Source organism: Arabidopsis lyrata (assembly GCF_000004255.2).
Source record: "Arabidopsis lyrata subsp. lyrata unplaced genomic scaffold ARALYscaffold_1, whole genome shotgun sequence".
Classification (NCBI taxonomy): Eukaryota; Viridiplantae; Streptophyta; class Magnoliopsida; order Brassicales; family Brassicaceae; genus Arabidopsis; species Arabidopsis lyrata.
In genome coordinates, this window is record NW_003302555.1 from 32,283,805 (window position 1) to 32,301,201 (window position 17,397).

Consider the following 17,397-nt stretch of genomic DNA (forward strand, 5'->3'; position numbering starts at 1 on the left):
ATCTAAACATTTTCTCTAAACATAATCGAGCAAACAATGACTGCTGCACTTGCTTACCTCAAAGATGTCATGCCATACACCACATAGTGGAGAGTCCAAGTGAAGGTACTTCACTCCTGGCGGCAGTACACAGCCAACACTGGTGAAACTCTAGAGTTGGTGTTATCTGATATTGAGGTAATTCAGTTGCATATTAATTGGGCTTGAACTTAACTTACATTAAATCATTTAAAAACTACTATTTTTATCTGACTCTACTGTTTCTATAAACTTTCACAGGGTAAGAAGATTCATGCTACTGTGAAAAAGGAACTGGTGAGCAAATATGCCTCAAGTTTACCTGTTAGTCATTGGGTTTTCATTGAGATCTTTGCTCTCAATTATGCCAGTGGCCAGTTCCGTCCAACCTCTCATCTATATAAGATGACTTTCACAAATGGAACTCATGTGTTTCCATGTGATCCCGTCTCTGACTCAAGTTACCTGACACTAGCCAGTTTCAAAAGAATTCAAAATGGAGATCTTAATCCATACATATTGGTTGGTAAGTATATGTTTTATTTAAAGATATTAAATAGAATCAATCTACAGTTTACAAACTTAACATGATATATTTTTTCTCTGCTTTTCTTTTATAGATGTTATTGGCTAGATTGTTATGATTGGAGAGTTGTTGACTCTTGAAGCCAATAACAAACCAACTAGCAAGATTGAGTTTGAAATGAGAAATGAAACGTAAGTGTTTCCAATTTTTTTCTAATATACCTGATACTTATCCTACTGAACATGTTATGTTTTGTACATAACAGTGATGAAATGATCGGTGTTACCTTGTGGGGATCATTTGCTAAGACTGTTTACAGAGGAAGCCAAAATGCTGGTGGGCGTCCTGTTGTCTGTTTGCTGAGGTTTGTGAAGATCAAATCCTTCAAAGGTACATAAAACATAATCTTAGCAACCATATCAATATACTGAGACTGTTTTTATAGAAGTTATGCCTCATATATCTTATTTGTAATCTACAAGTGTAAAGACTTTATCTAACTCATTTGATGCTTCACAAGTTTTTGTGAATCCATCAATTCCTGAAATTGCTGTGTTTGTTCAAAGGTATATTTTACGGTATATTTTGCATATAATTTAACAGTTTATCATATATTTTGCATATATGGAACTAACCTATATATACATGTTTTTGACATATAGTCTCCCAAATGATGGTGCAATGTGTATCTTCCGTGAGAGAGTCTCAAAGTTTGAGATTGTTGTTGCCAATCAGGATGATACTTCTTTAGATCATCCTAGGAAGACCATTGTGGATCTCCTCAACTCTGTTGAGATAATTAGTTATGTTTACTATCATTAGAAAACATTTTAATGTGTATAAATATCCATATTAATATCTAATTTTTTTTTAAGATTCGCAAGGCAAGGTTGATGTGTACTATCTATGCAATTGATACCGACTGGGCTTGGTATTACATTAGCTGTCGTGCTTGCAATAAGAAAGTCACACATATCCACCATGGAGTGAATGGTGTGAATAACAAAGGGAAAAATCCAAGGTTCTGGTGTGACAGTTGCAAATCTGTTGTCACTAATGTCGTGGCTAGGTAATAAACTCTGTTATTGACATGTTATTAGTCTATAGATGTAAAATATATATCTAACATTATTGTTTACATTTTATGTAGGTTTATGCTCTATGCTAAGGTGATGGACAACACTGGTGAAGCTAAATTGTTACTGTTTGATTCAGTTTGCTCTGAAATCATTAGAGAGTCTGCTCCATCCTTAATGGTTCCGTTGATGAGGTTTGATGAACTACTCTATATTTAAATATCTGTTTACATTGTTCTAGACACACAAGTTCCTGATTAGTTTTGAATTTCAGATTGATGATCCAGAAAACATACCAGATGCAGTTAGGAATCTATTTGGAAGGACATTTCTTTTCCTGGTGTGTGTTGAAAAAGAGAATATTTGGGATGGGAAGGAGATATACAAGGTCTATAAAGTGTTACAGAAAGATGGCCTTCACTTGAGGAACAATTGCTGGAGGATTCTCAGGAGTTGGTCAATCCTGCATCTATTGTGTCTGGTGATCAGGTAATTATCGTGTCAGAACATGTTTAGCATAAAACAAGCAGATTGACATGGATTTTCACACTAGCTAAGCTATAGTATTAATTTCATCGTTTGTTTTATTACAGGTGCCACTAATGCTGGAGATGAGTCAAGAGACTTCTGATTCTGTCACTCCATCATCTAAACGTGTTTATGCTGACAATCCCGGTTCTTCTGATCATTCTTCTTTTTCTAAGAAGTTGTGCATTGAACCTATCGACTTTGGTGATCAAGATTCTATTAGTAAGGATCAAGAGGCAAAAGTGAAGGACATAGCTCCCAAGTTTGTTGTGTCCATTAAGGATGATGCTATCAAATCTGAGTCTAAAACTAACAATGGTGGAGTGGGTACACTTGAGGTGAAGAAGGAGGGAAAATGTGTTAAAGGTGGTGTGAAGATCAAGGTTGAAAAGAAGTGAAGAATGGTTGCTATGATTTGATTTATTCCATGCTTTGTTTTCTTATTGCTTTCAGATTTCTAAGACTTTGCTTTCTATTATTATGATGCAAGATTGGAATCACTCCAACTTTAGATCACTTGATGATCAAGATATTCCAAGCTTTTCACGTGGATGGTGGGATGATGAAGGTGGTGATCTGACACGATGGCGGTCGCTTCTCTCGTTTGGGATCGATTCAAGGGGAATTGATGGATAGAAGGGTGATTGACTCGCTCAATCAGTGGGGTAATCGACTCACTCGATCAATGAACGAATGAAGGATGTTGAATCACTCAACAAACTTAATCCGCAGAATCCTGAAGTACTTAATGACTCACTCACAAAGAACTACAGAACAATGGCAAAGACTCAAACTTTGACAAGAAAAAAACGTTTCTATTACTTTAATATGATCAAGGGTGATTTACAATGAGACTAATGATCAGCTTATATAGGGCTGAGTACAACGTTCTAAGACTTCAAAGAAAGAAACAAAACATTGATGAAAATATTGGTCATTAAATGTAAAATCGGTCCAAGTAAGGCAAGTGAGGTGTGCCTTGTATCTTGTCAACTTGGGGAGGAAGTTGTGACGTCTTAGAAGCTTCTGGAGGGTCTCAAGATTCTCAGACAAGCGCACAAATAAAGAAGGAAAGAGTTGTTGCAAGTTGATCTCCTTCGGCTCCATATATGGCAAGTAATAACTCTGCGGGTTCTTGTGTGGTAAGGTGTACCAAAGTTTGTGTGGTACATGTCTTGTGTAGCCTAGATGTTCTCCTGGTTTCCATGTGTAGCTTTGAGGTGCGTCCAAGTGTAGAATAAGGAAGATTTCCTTGTTTGGCTTCATTTGACGTAGTACTTCAGAAAGTAGTTCAACGAATAGTTCAGCAAGTAGTGCAGCCGGTCTGTCAGCAAGTACATCAGCTATATGTACTTGTAACATCTTCGAATCAATTGCTTGGTAAATGATTCCTTGATGACTTGATGTTGCCTCGTTAAAAACCTTTCTAGGTAAACCCATTGGGACAAACCCTAGATAAGGGAAAAAGAGTGCAACGGTCAAATTCCCATAACATGGTGATTCAGCTCGCTGGTCTTTAATTCCTCTTGAACCATCATTAGTCTTCTTAGGGTTAATTTGCTGGTGAACAATTAACCCTAGGCCTTGTGCTTGATTAGGACTCCATTTGGGCAAGAATCCTCCAAAATGCTCCATATCAACCGGTTTGATATATGTACCGGCTGGTTTGGTATACTCCCGGTTTGGTTTGATTTGGATGTCCGCATCATACCCTCTCCCTTGAAAAAGTTTCGACCTCGAAACTGTACAATCTGCACCAAGAGAAAGCAAGTTAGCTTTCATTCGATTTTGGGAGGCTAAGGTCTTACCTTGGTAGGGTGGCGGTTTGATGATGCCTGGTGCATCAGGTGGCTCTCTTTTGAGCAAGGAAGATAGGATCACTCCTCTATTTTGATCAGGTGCTTTGAGTTGTCGTGTTGCTTCATTAACTCCTCCTCGGGTTTGGGCTTGAGCTTTAAAATGCGGTGGTTCCTCTTTGATTAAGTAAGAGTTTGAAACTCTTCTAGTCTCCATGATAGAGGGTGTTAGCATTAATGTTGCTGGTTCACTCTGGTTTTGAATTTGGTCGGTGACTTTCCTCACTTCCGGTGAATCACTTTTATGTTCCGTGTGTTCTTTATTGGTACCTGCAAGTTCATCAACACTTTTGGCAAGAAAAAAGTGCATTAAAACAGTCATGGGATTAATATGAACAGGTAAAACAAGTTTTGTTTGAACAATTTCTTTTCCACAAAGTGATTCACAAAGTATGTCACAAAGTAGATCAGCTACTTGATATGTCCTAAGACAAGAAATTAGTTCCATAGATTTTTTTATTAAATCTACTTTTTTCTCACACTCTTTAAGGGTTAACAAGTTTATTATCACATCATTCGAATCGCTAGAAACAATTAGAAGTAATAGTTTACTTACCTGACTTAGATTCTCGGTGAGTGTATTTTTCGAAATCAACTTGGTTTGTTGATTTGATGGTTGGTCCGGTGGTTCTTCTTGCAGCAGGATATTGTTGGTAACAATTTCATTCTCCTTAGTGACATATTTGCATATGAAAAGCTCTCGATGTTGTTGTACAACATCATTCGTTGTTGATCCCTCTTTTGGATCCACATGTGTCTCCTTATTACCTACATGTGTCTCAATACTTTTGGCACAAGACAAGTGTATTAAGGCAGTCAAGGGACGTTCATAAACATAATAAAATAAGTTACTTTGAACCTTTTTATGTGTTAGACCAGAATCAACTTCTTGTTTGCTTTGATCCAAGAGTAACCGTAACATTGTTGTGGCTTCTCTTTGATCTTCACAAATTTTAATGGTACCTGTACTTTCACTGGCACTCAAAGACAATATCAAGTTCATTATACTTGAAATTGAAATAATATGGATAGGTTTCTTGAAACTCCTTTCGAATTTAAGATAATGCCAATATCGAACAAGATAGTAAGTTTCGCTTACTTGTGTACCATGTAAAGTGTTCGGTATCAATTCAGCCTTGATGTGGATGATCTTAGAAGCAAGATCAGCTGGTGTTGAACATGGATGTATCATCACACGTCCTTTGAGGGCTGCTTGATCATACATCATATTTCGGTGAACTTGTGATGTTGTTGTTGTTTCCGAAAGTTTTTCCTCAAAACTTATGCCATTCTCAACTTCCTTTAGAGTTGCTGTGTTATGGTCTACTTCTTTAGATGTGTCATCCATGCTATGACATAGACCTGCATCAATAACCTTTGGCAAAGACAAGCGCATTAATCTAGAATTGGGAATTTCTAAACTTGAATTCACTAGACAATCATTGGAGTTAGATGCATTCACTTTCAGCTCTAGTGATGTGACATCCTTTACTTGTCTTTTAGAGCAAGTTGCAGCAAAATGTCCTCTTTTATGACATCTATAACATGTTGGTTCATTTGATTTTAAAGAATTAGAGGACTTACCTTGCTTTATTCAGCGTGTGGTTTAGCATGTGGTTCAAGTACCGGTATGGAACTTGAGTCTCCTTTTGCATCTGTACCTTTCTCATTCATAGCGGAATCTTGATCCGCGTTATGATTGGAACTAACATGATGATGTATAGTAATCTCTCGGCTTGGTTCATTTGGGAGGTAACTGTTTTGAACAGGCTGAGAAAGCATGTGAGGTGCATATCTCTCCCTCATAAGCAACTTTAGTTGTCCCCACGTTTTGAGTGCTGGCTCCTTGAACCATCGTCTATCTTTTTCTTCTCGGTTCCACCAACGTTTTGCGCTTCCCATGAGTTGTTCAAGACAATAGTTGAGCCTCTCTTCTTTGGGAATAGAATAGTATCTAAAGTACTTATCCATGTTGAGTTCCCATTGTAGATAATCTCTCTCACGTCCTGCAAACTCAAAAGATTCAGGTCCAAAATACTCATAACCATTGTCTAGAGATAACCTTAGTTTTGTTTGGTAGGTTCGGGTGGGATTGGATAGTAGTGGGTCTCGACGAGTGCCACGTTTCAGCTCGCCTCCTCTTAGATTAGTGATCCCTGAGTCTCTCTCAGCTAGGTACTCACGTCTACCACGGGGATATGGTTTACGCCACATTGATGATCTCTGAGTCACTTCTTGAGTCACTTCCTGTACTACTCGTGTATTGGTGTGAAAGAACTTGTGTCTCGGTTTTGCTTGACGTGAGGCTGTAGGCCCTCGGTATAACAAGGTGTGATGGTCGAGCTTCTCTTCATGCCTTAGATGACGTTGGTTATGACATTCCTTTGTTGTTGCTCCTTCATACTCCATGGCATCTTCCCATTTAAGGTAATTCTTTTTTTTCTGGAAAAGACATAGCTCGAGTCAATGCAGATTTTGAACCATGGCTGCAAAAATCATCATTAAATTTAATCCATGGTTTAGAATAGCTTGTATTGGTGTTGTATGAGTCAGGCGGTTCTGGTTCTGGTGCTTCACAGCCTGGTTCTTCTCTTGATTCAGAATCTGAATGATCATTGTGATGCCAAGAGATGCTTCCATAGTTGTCTTCCTCATCCGACATGACTTGGTAAGGCTCTTCTCCTTGGATTTCTTCATCCGAATAGAACTCAATGGACTCCATTATCACCTCTGAATTTTAGGGGGCGTAACTCACACTCACAAACACAAAGAAGGAAAAATGTGTCAAAGAGTAGTTCAACAAATATAGCAAGACAATAATTATAAAAAAATAAGGAAATAAATATTTTATTTTGCTTTTTTTTAAAAAAAAAAAACAAAATCGAAAATATAAAGTAAAACAATTTTTATTTCTCTTTTCTTATTTTATAAAAATAAAATTTCGAAAACTAAAAAAAATATGATTTTTATGTTTTTTTTTTATAATTATAAAATAAATAATAAACTGAACCACATAATTTTTTTTTATATATTTTTTTTATCAAAGTACTGAAGCAAATAAGCAAGAACAAAGCAAGAGACAAAATTTTTATTTTATTTTGAATTTTATAAAAATCAAACAACAAAGCTGAAAAATAGAAAAAGATATAGGTTGAAGAGATACAACCTTAGGGGTAGGAGCTTTTAAAGCTCTGATACCAGATGATGCAAGATTGGAATCACTCCAACTTTAGATCACTTGATGATCAAGAGATTCCAAGCTTTTCACGCGGATGGTGGGATGATGAAGGTGGTGATCTGACACGATGGCGGTCGCTTCTCTCGTGTGGGATCGATTCAAGGGGAATTGATGGATAGAAGGGTGATTGACTGGCTCAATCAGTGGGGTAATCGACTCACTCGATCAATGAACGAATGAAAGATGTTGAATCACTCAACAAACTTAATCCGCAGAATCCTGAAGTACTTAGTGACTCACTCACAAAGAACTACAGAACAATGGCAAAGATTCAAACTTTGACAAGAAGAAAACGTTTCTATTACTTTAATATGATCAAGGGTGATTTACAATGAGACTAATGATCAGATTATATAGGGCTGAGTACAACGTTCTAAGACTTCAAAGAAAGAAACAAAACATTAATTAATGAAAATATTGGTCATTAAATGTAAAATCGGTCCAACTAAGGCAAGTGAGGTGTGCCTTGTATCTTGTCAACTTGGGGGGGAAGTTGTGACATCTTGGAAGCTTCTGGAGGGTCTCAAGATTCTCACACAAGCGCACAAATAAAGAAGGAAAGAGTTGTTGCAAGTTGATCTCCTTCGGCTCCATATATGGCAAGTAATAACTCTGCGGGTCGTTCTTGTGTGGTAAGGTGTACCAAAGTTTGTGTGGTACATGTCTTGTGTAGCCTAGATGTTCTCCTGGTTTCCATGTGTAGCTTTGAGGTGCGTCCAAGTGTAGAATAAGGAAGATTTCCTTGTTTGGCTTCATTTGACGTAGTACTTCAGAAAGTAGTTCAGCGAGTAGTTCAGCAAGTAGTGCAGCCGGTCTGTCAGCAAGTACATCAACTATATGTACTTGTAACATCTTCGAATCAATTGCTTGGTAAATGATTCCTTGATGACTTGATGTTGCCTCGTTAAAAACCTTTCTAGGTAAACCCATTGGGACAAACCCTAGATAAGGGAAAAAGAGTGAAACGGTCAAATTTCCACAACATGGTGATTCGGCTCGCTGGTCTTTGATTCCTCTTGAACCATCATTAGTCTTCTTAGGGTTAATTTGCTGGTGAACAATTAACCCTAGGCCTTGTGCTTGATTAGGACTCCATTTGGGCAAGAATCCTCCAAAATGCTCCATATCAACCAGTTTGATACATGTACCGGCTGGTTTGGTATACTCCCGGTTTGGTTTGATTTGGATGTCCGCATCATATTGCTTGCTATTATGTTTTCTAATTCCTTTCTATTGTTACTCTAAGTTGGATGCTATTACCTTTCAATATATCATTTCTTTAAATTATAGTCTTACTCTATATTAATTAACCTAATAGCTATAGTCTTTCGTGCTTATACTATAACTTCATCTATATACCTAATTCATTAGAAAACATAATAGACATACATCTACATGATAGATATAACTAAAATTCCGTCTAACTTGATATATGCAGGATATTAAAATTCTTAGAAGTATATATATTGTCTATATATAATCTACACTCAATCTTCCATATTTGACAGGCAATCTTTAAAAGTAATCATTTTGTAACTGGCAACTTTTTCAATCATTATCAATGTCTCTATAATCTAAAAAATATAGAGTATATTAGTAAAACAATTAATAACGTTTCGATTTCCTTTTTATTCTTTAACAATTTTTATGCCTCTTCATCAATCTCTCTATATAACCACCTAGACCTATCGTTTAGAATGCATAAAGAAACACTGTAACTTCCCTTTTCAAAGCAGAGCAGAATCGTAAAAAAAAATGGTTGATATGCATTTTCTTTCCCAAATTCGTGTTAACTCTACAGAGTGGAGCGTTTCTGTTAAGATAATGCGTATCTGGCATCACAATCCACCATTGAATGGTGATGTAACCACAATGATTCTAGTAGATGAGAAGGTTTGTTTGTAATTCTTATCTTCTGTTGTAAAACATATATAGTGAAGATCTAGTGATTTGTTTTCTTACTTAATATCTGTTAACTTTTTGTTTTTGTTTGTATAGGGTAATTTCTGCGATTCAACAATTCCTAGAGACAACTACAAGTGGAACTTTCAACCTGGACTCAAAGAAGGTTTGTGGTATAACATGTCTGACTTCCAACCAGTCGTACCCTCAGAATACCAAGCCAGATTTGCACCATTGCCACTTCAGATTAGGTGTATTAGACAAACAACCATTTGGCCTGTTAGATCTAGGGGTTTTAGCAATTTCTTTGACTTTATGACTCCTGATGCTGTCAGAAACCCTCATCCAGATGATGGAACCTATGTGACTGGTAATAAAAGAGACTAGGTTCAAGTTATATAGTTATCTATTTATATGTCTTTCCAACCATTTTGTGTTGTGTTTTTACATAGATGCTATGGGTGTGATCTCTGTTGTTTCCACCATCGGAAGGTTTCCCTTTGTTTGTCGTTCTGGGGAGACAGATTATGAAGCTCGCTATGTCTATTTCAAGATTGCTAACAATGTGTAAGTTTTCTATATTTCTGTCTATTTATATTTTAGATAATGAAGTTTTGTGTCATGTTATATCTGGTAAAAACAATATGCTTTGATGGCTACATGAAATCTAGGGGTGAGACTATCAAATGCGTTGTTATTGGTAAGTGGTGTGAGTTCTTTATCAATGCTTGGTCCAGGAGAATTAGCTCTGTAGATTACAACTATGATAAGATAGTTGCAGTCTTGCGTTTTTGGAGGATCTCATCGTACTGTGGTAGGTTTTAATGAGATTTTGCTCTTGCTGAACTTATTTTTGCATTTTTGTATTGATTGTGTTCATTATTGTACTATAGGAAACACTGTCTTAATGAGTGAATCTTGCTGTTCACGTCTCTACATTGATCCCATTTTCTATGAGCTAGACATACCAAGCTACCTGTAAGTATCATTTATATTTTAGACTTCTTTTATGTTTTTTATTTTTCTGTGTTAACATAAATGCAACTATTTTTCTGTTAGGCGCTCATTCGAAGAGTTTTTAATTTGAACTCTGAATGTTTTTAACCCTGAATGTTTTTAATTTCCTTATTTATTTGAACTCTGAATGTTTTTAATTTCCTTTTGGTTTTTTGAACTACTACTGCAACTGCACAAGAGTTTGCAAACTATATTTCTCTTTAATATTTTAATATGTATTGATGTCTACAAGTTTAAGACTGGAGCCTATTTAGAGACAAAGGTTACAACTTAATTATGAATTTAAGTCAAACTAAATATCAAACTTAACTATTTAGGAAAATTCTTTTACTTTAGTAAAGTAAATGATTTGGTTTAAGAAACTGTTTTGAAAGCATACCTTATTTATTGGTATTGGTATGGTTTAAAGAAGCACCAATCAAGATCTTCATTGCTTGATGTATTTCCTTAATTTGCGCAATTATAAACATTACTTAACTTTTAAAAACTTATCAGTTATTATATGAATCACTAACAACAATATTTAACAGATTATGAAAATATTCTCATTGAACCATCTAACTTTATCTCAAATGCCTAGAATATAGAAAGTGTTTATATTTTCTCAACAGATCAATATTACTTGATCACTGGCGTTTCTGCCATTTAATATTGAAAAGGCTATTTCAGTATGAAGTTCATTGTTTATTAGAAAAACCATTTTGCTTAAACTCGCTGTGAGTCTTTTGTTTTCAATTATGAAAAAAAAGCCTGACTACCCTCTTTTAGACTTGAACTCTTCACCTAAACCAGCTAAAAGATCCCGTGTTATTCAAACTCCAACATTGCAAAGCCAATTAACTCAAACTTATGGCACTAAGCCTAACTAGCCTCTTCTAGACTTGAACTCTTCACCTAAAACAGCTAAAAGAGTCCAGGTTGGTCAAACTCCAACATCACAGAGCCAATTACTCAAGCTATTGGCCCTAAGCCTAAGTACCCTCTTCTAGACTTGAACTCTTCTCCTAAACCAGATAAAAGAGTCCAGGTTGGTCAAACTCCAACATCACAGAGCCAAATTACTCAAGCTACTGGCTCCAAGCCTAAGTACCCTCTTCTAGACTTGAACTCTTCTCCTAAATCAGCTAAAAGATCACGTGTTATTCAGACTCCAACACTACAGAGCCAAATTACTCAAGCTAATGTCTTGAACACAAATAGTATGTAAAATCAGCCTTTAGTAGAGTGTTTAAAGATATTACCAATCTTCCTTTGCAGAAATGATGAAACAAGTAAGACCCCTACCAGTCAGGATCAATCATTTTGTGCAACACAGACACATCAAACACTTGGTACTGCTCTTCCTACTTCAGGCTTAGGCAAACCGTCAGGGTGTACACCTGTTCCACAAGAAAATAACTGCCATATCAGAAATTTACAAGACGCCTTTGCTAATGCATCATTTTCTCCTACAGACAAAGGTAACAGACATCTCTTAAGCTATTGTCTTACTTACTTTTCAGAGTTTTATCCATCTAACTCCTAAATATATTACTTAATTATATCTGTTTTTTTATTTAATAGGAAAAGGAAAAGAACCAGTACTACCAACCTTTACAGATTGTAGCACTGATGATGAAAGTATAGAGGATATTAATTATATTGGAATGAATGACAGTGAATCTGATGGTACACAAAACTACTCTGTTAGAAGCACAGAAGATGAATTAGAAGAAGGTTACTCGGCTCCTGTTCAGGAACCTTCTATTGAACAGATATTTAATTCTCCACAAGAAGTTATTGATTTGAGTTGTTCAGCTGATGAATCAACTGTTGAATTCACTACTCCCACCGTAAGTGTTACTAGGAAAAGTGGAGAAAGGAAAGCAGTTACTCAAACTATAAATCTGCCTAAGAAAAGAGGTCGGCCAAGAATGGCTTTCCCCACAAAGAGGGCAGCAGCAAAAGCAAAGAAAACAGGTTAGAACTTATTTCATACCTTTTTATTGAACTTTATTTGCTCTACATATAGCATACTTTGTTGTGTAAATATTAGTAACACTCTGTTTTTCCTTTAGGATATCTAGATCATGGTAATCCTACATACAAGTGCAAGTATTGTGGTGCTTTGATGTGGTTTGATGAGCGCATAAACAAAAGAAACATTCGTACCGATCCCATATTTACACTCTGTTGTGGTCAAGGCATAGTGAAATTGCCATTTCTCAAGGAATCACCAGAGCTTATAAAGAAGCTTCTTAAAGGAAAAGATGCAATCAGCAGAAATTTCAGAGAGAATTTACGGATTTATAATATGCTCTTTGCAATGACCTCCCTTGGTGGGAAGGTAGATAAATCTATGCCTAAAGGTAAAGGACCTGCAATGTTTCGATTGCAAGGAGGAAACTATCATCAAATTGGTGGATTAAAACCTGCTGCTGGTGATTATGCTAAGTATTCACAACTTTATATAGTTGATACTGAAACTGAAGTTGATGAGAGAGCTACTGTGATTGGGCAAGAGTTATAATAGTATTTGAAAATCCAAAATATTGATATATTACCTTTGCTACTATATTCAGATGTACCTTAACTAACTCTGTGTTTTCTTATTATCATTGCAGCAAGGGTAAAAACCAAAGCTCTACCTCTTGGAAAAAAAAAGTGAACAAGGAACTTATTGAAGCAATAATAAAAATGCTTAATGATTCAAACCCTTATGTCAAAAAATTCAGGTCTGCCAGAGAGAGGTTTCAATCTAATGATGATTCACCATTTCAGATGCGTATTGTTGCTGATCGTCAGGGTGTTGATGGGAGGCAATACAATATGCCTACAGCATGAGAGGTTGCAGCTTTGATCCCTAGTGATTTCATTCCTGACATGCCAGTTCGTGACATAATACTTGAAAAATCCTCAAATGGTCGCCTAAAGAGGATAAGCCAGATTCATATTTCATATTTGGCTCTACAATACCCTCTAATCTTTTGTTATGGTGAAGATGGTTACAGGCCTGGTATTGAGAAGTGTTACAAATCAAGCACCAAGAAGAAGAAAAAGTGTATAAGTATGAGGCAGTGGTTTGCTTTCTGCATTCAAGAGAGGGAAAATGAGTGTCATACTCTGCTTGAAACAAAGAGGTTGTTCCAACAGTTTTTGTGTGATGCATATACAACTATTGAATCAAACCGCCTATCTTATATAAAGTTTAATCAGTCTAAGCTACGATGCGATAATTACAACTCCATTAAAGAAGCTGCTAACTCTGGAACTAAAGATTTGGCTGAAGAAGGAAATCAGATTCTTATTCCAGCATCGTTCACTGGTGGACCTAGATATATGATCCAAAGCTATTACGATGCTATGGCTATCTGTAAGCGTTATGGTTTCCCCGATCTTTTCATTACCTTTACATGTAATCCTAAGTGGCCTGAGATTACAAGATATTGTGAAGCAAGAGGGGTAACTGCTGATGATAGACCCGACATCGTGGCAAGGATATTTAAAATCAAATTGGATTCTCTGATGAAAGACTTAACAAAAAGGAAAATGCTTGGAAAGACAGCTGCATGTAAGTTTTTAATTCTACAGTGTCAGTTTCAATTAAAAGAATACAAAAAATTATATTTGTTGTCCCTAACTATTGATTTTTTTCCACTTCCAGCTATGTATACTGTTGAATTCCAGAAAACAGGATTGCCTCATGCTCACATCCTCTTATTTATGGATGTTAATAGTAAACTTCCAACAGCTGACGACATTGACAAGATCATTTCTGTAGAAATTCCAGACAAAGAGAAAGAACCAGAGCTATATGAAGTTATCAAAAACTCTATGATTCATGGACCATGTGGCTCAGCAAATCCAAATTCTCCGTTTATGGTTGATAGCCAGTGTTCTAAGCTATACCCTAAAAAACATCAAGAGATCACTAAGGTTGGTAGTGATGGTTATCCTGTCTATAGAAGGAGGGTCACAGAAGATTATATTGAGAAAGGTGATGTTAAATGTGATAATATGTATGTTGTGCCTTATAATAAGAAGCTCTCGCTTCGATATATTGCTCATACCAACATGGAATGGTGCAATCAGAATGGTTCTATCAAATACTTATTTAAGTATATAAACAAAGGCCCAGATCGTGTTACAGTTATCGTTGAGCCTTTGACTCAGGCATCAACAGGGGAAACAGCAACTGGTGCTACAACAACTGGTGATACAGCAAATGCAGCTCAAGATCCAAATTCAAATGAGAAAAAGAAGGATGAAATAAAAGATTGGTTTGACTGCAGGTATGTTATCACCTTAACCAAATGTAAATTAGTAAGTTTTTATCCTGTTACAATTTTATTTATTCAGTTTTTTTATGTCTATAGATATGTATCAGCTTCAGAGGCTGTTTGGAGAATTTTCAAATTTCCTATTCAACACAGATCAACCCCAGTCTTAAAATTATCTTTTCATGTGGAAGAAAAGCAACCAGTATATTTCGATCCAAAGGGAAAAATAGCAGATGTTCTTGAACGTATATCCAATGAGGATTCTCAGTTTATGGCTTGGTTGACATTGAATAGAAAAAATGAAGTTGGAAAGAATGGAAAGTGTGCACGAGACTGTCTATATGCGGAAATACCAGCCTATTTTACTTGGGACGGAAAGAATAAGGAGTTTAAGAAGAGATCTAGAGGCTGGTCTTTGGGTCGTATTAATTATGTCCCTAGGAAAATGGAAGATGAATACTATCTTCGAGTCCTCCTAAACATAGTCAGAGGTCCACAGAGTTATGATGACATAAAAACATATAAAGGTGTGGTTTATCCATCTTACAAAGAAGCATGTTTTGCACGTGGCATATTAGATGATGATCAGGTCTACATTGATGGTCTGATTGAATTAGGTCAGCATAGTTTTGCTCCTGTTTTGAGGAATTTTTTCTCAATGATGCTTCTTTCTATGTCTCTAGCAAGACTAGAACATGTTTGGTTAGAAACATGGCATCTATTATCTGAAGATATTTTGGCTAAGAAGAAAGAAGAGTACAAAAATCCACGTTGATGATCCATTTCTTTACTATTTAAATAATGTTTTCAGTCCAATTCAGAAATCGCCTGTTTTAACTTCCACAATACTATTTGCAGACCTTACACTCACAGAAGCTCAAATAAAGAACTACACCCTTCAGGAGATAGAGAAAATTATGTTGTTCAATGGAGGAACTCTAGAAGATTTTGATCATTTCCCTAAGCCTACAAGAGAGGGGATTGATAATTCAAACCGTCTTATTGTCGATGAGTTGAGATATAACATCGAATCTAACTTGGAAGAACAGCATGTAGAGTGGAGAGACAAGCTAACTCCTGAACAGAGAGGTGTATACAATGAGATAATCGGGGCAGTTTTCAATGGTTTAGGTGGAGTTTTCTTTGTTTACGGCTCTGGAGGAACAGGGAAAACATTTATTTGGAAGACACTCTCTGCAGCTATTAGATTTAGAGGTCTAATATGTCTTAATTTCGCCTCCAGTGGCATTGCTTCTTTGTTGTTGGAAGGAGGAAGAACCGCACAGTCAAGGTTTTCTATTCCATTGAATCCTGATGAGTTTTCTATTTGCAAGATCAAAGCTAAATCAGATTTAGCGGATTTGATTAAAGAAGCATCTCTCATAATCTGGGATGAAGCGCCAATGATGAGCAAGTTTTGTTTCGAAGCTTTAGATAAAAGCTTCTGCGATATTATCAAACACGCAGAGAACAAGGTATTTGGTGGAAAGGTAGTTGTATTTGGAGGTGATTTTAGACAAGTACTTCCTGTTATTACTGGTGCTGGTAGAGCAGAAATTGTTATGTCATCTCTAAATGCTTCATACCTTTGGGATCACTGCAAAGTTTTAAAGTTGACCAAGAACATGCGACTACTAAACAACAGTTTAAGTGCTCAGGAAGCTAAAGAAATCTAAGAATTCTCAGATTGGTTGTTGGTGATGGTAGGATCAATGAGCCTAATGATGGTGAAGTGGTGATAGATATTCCTAAAGATTTGTTGATTACAGAAGCAGACAATCCAATAGAAGCAATTACTAGGGAAATTTATGGAGATCCAACTAAGCTTCATGAAATCCGTGATCCTAAATTCTTTCAAGCGAGAGCTATTATAGCACCAAAAATGATGATGTCAACACTATCAATCAGTATATGCTTGAGCATCTGGATAGTGAGTATACTTTAACTCTTTACTGTTTATTTGGTTATTATATAATCATTGCTAAGTTGCTACTATAAACAACTAATCATATCCCTTTTATTTTCTACAGGTCCAGAAAGAATTTATCTATCTGCTGATAGTATAGATCCTTCAGATTCTGATGCTCTTAGCAATCCTGTTATTACTCCAGATTTCTTAAACAATATCAAGGTTTCAGGTTTTCCTAATCATGCTTTGCGTTTAAAGATTGGTGCTCCTGTTATGTTGCTTAGGAATTTAGATCCTAAAGGAGGCCTTTGCAACGGCACTAGACTTCAGGTTACGCAGCTATGTAATCAGATTTTGGAAGCAAGAGTTATAACAGGAGACAGAATTGGTGATTTCGTTTTTGTTCCTCTCATAAACATTACTCCTTCAGACACAAAACTGCCATTCAAGATGTGTAGAAGATAGTTTCCACTATCTGTTGCATTTGCTATGACTATCAATAAGAGTCAGGGACAATCTCTTGAACGAGTTGGACTTTACTTGCCTAAACCAGTCTTCTCTCATGGCCAACTATATGTTGCGTTGTCTAGAGTGACTTCTAAAAAAGGTTTGAGAATACTAATACTCAACAAACAAGGGAAGATTGAGAAGAAAACAACAAATGTTGTTTTCAAGGAAGTGTTCCGAAACATTGACTGACGCATCAGTACTTAGACTTTCCCTACAGTGAAAGCCTTGAAGGAGGTAAGTTTAGTTACCATTTCCTTTTTAAGATTTCAGTTATGGTCTGAAAAACCACCACACATCATTTTAATGCATCAGTCTTTGTTTTCCTATTGTAGGAACATGATTTCAAAGTGAATTGTGCTGGAGTTAGGCTCAGTAAACTAGCATATTTCAAAGTGAATTTAAGATCAATAGTTGAACAAACTTTTTATGCTTCTCTTAGAATTTCAGAAAACACTATAATCTATTTGTTTACCTGAGTTATAGTAGATTGATTCCTTTCTATAAACTACTACCAATTCTACCTATTATTCACCATCAATTACTACATTTTTAACATAC

General features: G+C 36.2%; 2 protein-coding genes across 2 annotated transcripts; both read right to left on the bottom strand.

Annotated features, from left to right (window-relative positions):
• Positions 1-3,009: 3,009 nt before the first annotated feature.
• Positions 3,010-4,326, bottom strand: LOC110224502. The gene has a single exon (XM_021010598.1). It carries the CDS (start codon positions 4,324-4,326, stop codon positions 3,010-3,012), a length of 1,317 nt encoding a protein of 438 aa, XP_020866257.1.
• A 1,268-nt stretch (positions 4,327-5,594) lies between these two features.
• On the bottom strand, positions 5,595-6,487 carry LOC110224503. The gene has a single exon (XM_021010599.1). The coding sequence runs from the start codon at positions 6,411-6,413 to the stop codon at positions 5,595-5,597; it is 819 nt and encodes a 272-aa protein (XP_020866258.1). The 5' UTR covers positions 6,414-6,487.
• Positions 6,488-17,397: the final 10,910 nt, after the last annotated feature.